The sequence below is a fragment of the Cyprinodon variegatus genome, unplaced genomic scaffold (assembly GCF_000732505.1).
Source record: "Cyprinodon variegatus isolate N-32 unplaced genomic scaffold, C_variegatus-1.0 Scaffold819, whole genome shotgun sequence".
In the NCBI taxonomy this organism is placed as follows: Eukaryota; Metazoa; Chordata; class Actinopteri; order Cyprinodontiformes; family Cyprinodontidae; genus Cyprinodon; species Cyprinodon variegatus.
The window spans coordinates 223,002-227,346 of record NW_015151272.1 but is presented as its reverse complement, the minus strand read 5'-3'; the positions used below and the strand labels follow the sequence as shown (position 1 = coordinate 227,346).

The 4,345-nt window shown below is 40.5% G+C and overlaps 2 protein-coding genes across 2 annotated transcripts in view; both read left to right on the top strand.

Moving 5' to 3' along the window:
- Window positions 1–1,136, top strand: part of LOC107098890 (nebulette-like) — a 55,444-nt gene extending 54,308 nt beyond the window's left edge. The window contains exons 39-40 of the mRNA XM_015396768.1: window positions 766–876; window positions 1,116–1,136. Of these exons, the coding sequence (XP_015252254.1) occupies window positions 766–876; window positions 1,116–1,136 (132 nt within the window). The remainder of the gene's footprint in view (window positions 1–765; window positions 877–1,115) is intronic.
- Window positions 752–4,345, top strand: part of LOC107098889 (nebulette-like) — a 41,886-nt gene continuing 38,292 nt past the window's right edge. Inside the window, exons 1-4 of the mRNA XM_015396767.1 lie at window positions 752–876; window positions 2,816–2,926; window positions 3,079–3,189; window positions 3,293–3,403. Coding sequence (XP_015252253.1) covers window positions 2,846–2,926; window positions 3,079–3,189; window positions 3,293–3,403 — 303 coding nt within the window. The 5' untranslated portion in view covers window positions 752–876; window positions 2,816–2,845. The remainder of the gene's footprint in view (window positions 877–2,815; window positions 2,927–3,078; window positions 3,190–3,292; window positions 3,404–4,345) is intronic.

Below are 4,345 nucleotides of genomic sequence, written 5' to 3'. Positions count from 1 at the left end.
AGGACTAATGAGCTGATTGGGAGCAGGTGTGGACAGAGAATTCTAGAAGGGAGCTGGGGTAAAGGAGACCAACACAAGAGGGCGACAGAGGGAACCAAAGAAATACCTAAGAACTCAAATACATCCAGAAAACACCAAAAAACAGGAATTAAATGAATGAAACTAGAAAACAAAGAAAAACATGAATCAAAGTGAAACTGAAAACCCCCAAAAAAACTTAAACAGAACCAAGACCGTGACAGGACTGAAATAAATATACTTTTTTTTATGCTCTTGCTTTAAAAAAAACTTAAATTCCAAGGTACTTCAAGTAAAAGTATGCAGATAAATGTCTCAAAAAACAAAGGCCCCATTAGAAAGCCCAGAGGAATGCCACTCCAAGATATCAGAATGAAATAAATCAGCTTTCAAACACGGACAATGTTTTAACTAAGCCTTTATCTTTGGCTTCACATCAAGTCAGTGAGAAAAAAACAACTGAAACATTTTTGATCTAAATCTAAAATCGAAACATCAGTAAAACATCATGAAGGACAGAATAAGCTGCTGAGGCGCTCCAACATGTTAACATGTAGATAAACTAGCTGCTGATTTCTATTCTGGTCTCATTATCTGAGACACTTTCAGAGCTGCTGGTAGCTTCTGCTCCTCACCGTCTGAGTTTGCTTTGTCCTTTCAGAGATTACAGCTGGATCGGCTCTCATCTGTTTGTTCCTGTCTCTGAGAACATGGAGTGATTCTCCCTGTTTCATGTTCTCCCTGCAGGTTAAATACAGGGAAGCAGGGAAGAAGGAGGCCAGCAGCTCTCTGTACCACCAACTGCCTGAAACTTTGGAGACGCGGCGTGTTAAAGAGGTTACTGAGCTGCAGAGCGAGGTACAATCATCTATTATTCACCGTCACTCATTCACTTTTTATCACTGAATATTGGAGCAAACATTTCAGAGAGACTGAAGCAGCTAGAGTTTATTTCTTGTTGTTTTACAGGCTTCTGTTGTTTTTTAGCCAATGAGGTTTAGACTTGTTTTTTGTGTAAAGTTGGAGCTGCAAACAAACTCAGTTTTCTCACTTTTCTCAGTTGTCTCAGTTTTCTCACTTTGCTGCACTTCCTTCAGAAAGAGTCGAGCCAGAACTAAAAGCAAGCTTTAATGACTGAGTCATATCGAGCACTTTGAAGACGCTCTGTGAATAACTTCATTTATCTGCCATGCTGTTTGTGGGAGGAAAAAAGCTTCTCCACATTTTCACTCTGAGGAACTAGAGCATTCATGTAAAATAATCAGACATTCTGGAGAAAAACTAGGAGAAATAACCATCAAATTGTTTTCCTGTGGTTTTCTAGACTCTCACTAAAGGTTAATATGTTCTTTCTGGGATCTAAAATGGAGACGATGACGACACCCTTTGGCTGAATCAAGCTCAGAGCAGAACATTTGTTTGCAGCCACAAAGTGATCCGCAACATTCTGATTTTTATCTGTTTAGTTGCAGAAAAACACAAAAAGCCTTCAGCTTAAACTTCCTGTGAGTGTAGTGATAAGAAGTCTGCTTCTTTAAGATTGTTTAGTGGATCTTGATGTTGTAATTGTTTATAATTCTGTTTCCACCTCTGGTATGAAATTCCTTCTGTACGATTAAAAAAAAACAATTACGTAATTAAATCAAGCTGCGTGTTAACAGCCATTGCAATTGGAAAATCTCATATGGAGAGAAAGGACAATTAGAAGAAATTAACTGATACAATTACTTTAGGCTTTGGCGCTCAGACCTCGGCAGGAAACATAGCACTGAATTATGATTGATATGCAGGAACAGTATTAAAGGATAGGGATGTTTCCCTCAGGCAGGGGGATTGTTAGGTATCCACTTATGGATGCCTAACAATGCATGCTAAACCCCATCATGCACCGCAACATATTTTTGTAAAATATTCAAACTTAAATTCGCCAAATGTAAGAGGAACATCCTAGTTTGGTTTAAAGAAAGATTTTTAGTTTTTATTATGATTTAGTTTGGTGCAAGGATTTTACAGTTTGAAGAAATAGAAAATTACACCATATGCAAACCGTCACAAAGATGTGCATGATAAGGAAGGGCTATATATACTGCATGCATCATACAGGTAGTTAACATTGGATTAGTTCTTCAGCTCCTTGAGTTATTTACTGTCACAGGTAGGAGCTTCGGCCGGAGTGTAAGTGTTGGGGCCGGTATGATTTAAGGAGGGCCGGCCCTCGAATGCTGAGATTAGGACCGGCCCACCGAGCAAATGCCTGGAATCACAGATCACCAGTCCCTGCCTGCCTCTAGGCCTTAAACTGGTGGTGGAGTGGAGATAGATGAAGTTGGTCAGTCTATAGACTGCTGGTTAGAGAGACGGTCTGCTGAGCTTTATGGGGAGATCCATTTGCGGATCAGAGGCCTTTTAAGATGAACTTTGGATGTTGATTGGCTTTCGTAGAGGCGTGGTTCAAAGCTGATTGGCTGTGTCGCAGGCGGATGAAGGCGAGTAATCAATTTATTTGGCTGAACTTCCTCCTAGGCTCCATTTCACAAACTTATGATGATTTATTGCAAATATACTTCTCTTTTAGGTTATAATATTTAGAGAATACATTTTTTATGTACTTTAGGTAAAAGTGTTCAACTATAATTCAGTCCCAAATACAAAGCCCTGAGGAATGCCACTCTAAATAATAAAATCTATAACATACATCATAACAAATCAGAACCCTGATTCCTTTAATCCAGAAACAATCTGGATGAATAGATCAGTTTAGTGAGGACTCAGCTGCTGAACCTCTGCTTCCTTTCAGAACAAGTACAAGGAGGGTGGGAAGAAGTCTATGTCGTGTAGTTTGTACGCTCAGCTGCCTCAGACTGCAGAGACGGAGCTCGCCGCCAAAGTGTCTGACCTGCTGAGTGAGGTAAAATACCAGGAAGTGGCTCTGCAGCGGGATGTTTGCTGCTTAGATCATCTCTCCAACAGCATCAAGGCGCTCTGACGCAACCTTTATCCCATTAAATTTGGTTTCTATTTCAGCTTTCTGCTCCATCATCTTTTTCTCCTTTCCTGCAGAATAAATATAAAGAGGATGGTTTGAAGAGCCTCTCCCATAGCCTTTATTCTCAGCTGCCTGAAACCACTGAGACTACCTTCGCTAAAACTGTCTCTGAGCTGCAAAGTGAGGTAAAAGTAATTTGATGTTTTGCTATTTAGTATAAACAGCCTTACAATCATGTTTAGGTGCCAAAGCTGGAATTTTATCAGCTTTTTTGATTGATTTCTTCAGGCTAAATACAAGGAGGTGAGCAGAAAGGAGGCGAGCAGCTGCCTGTACCACCAGCTGTCTGAAACCCTCGAGACGCGACATGCTAAAGAAGCCACTGAGCTGCAGAGTCAGGTAGAGACGCAGAGCTGCTGTTACAGCAGAGCGAACCGGCGCTGAGTTCTGGGCAAAATTAGGGCTACAAAACAGGATTAATTGGTAGTTGCTTAATCTATAGATTATTTTTAGATTATTAATTAGATAGCAAAATGTGCCTTAAAGATGATTTTATACAGAATTTCACCCAGATATAGCTTAAACTATTGGATAGTATAGGGTTTTTATTCTAAGCTCTAAGTGTTTATAGATTTTAACAATTTCAGCATAATTACTGCTCTGGGTGTCATGATGGGTCTTAAGTTCTTAGCCCACATGCAGAACACAATGGAGGCTGATGAAAGTTTTAACAGAGTTTATTGAATTGCACAAAACACAAAATCATGAACAGGATCAGGAACTGGTCCAGGCTGGTTCCCTGAGGTCTGCAGAGATGATAGTTTGATTAGGAAGCTGGTTGATGAGTTTTGAGTTTTAGATAATTCAGGATTATAACTTGATGGAGTCCGGGTTTCTCTTTGAGAGAGAGAGGGAACTGTTGGGTCCAGAGACTGTTTGTTCAGCAGAGTTCAAGAGCAGCTGCAGCGTCTAGCTTCTGACTTTAAAGGCAGACCTTGATCAGAGTTTCCAGCTCTTAGCCAAGAGCAGCTGGGGAATCCACTTAGGAATCTTCAGGTTTGGCTCACGAGGGCAATCACGGCAGGTTAAGCTCATCCAGAGCTTCAGGTAGAGACAGGTTTCCTGTGAGGCAAAAACAAGAGAGAATTAGAATCAGATCTCTCTCAAAAGAAAGCAAAGATAATTCAGGTTCGTGGCTCAGGTCGCTAACCAAACTAGGTCAACACTGCGGCGTTGAAGCAAGGTCTGGCAGCTGGTTATAAAGGGCAGGTCTCTTGATGAGAAGATGCGTCTCAGGTGTGAGACATATATATATATATATATATATATATATATATATAT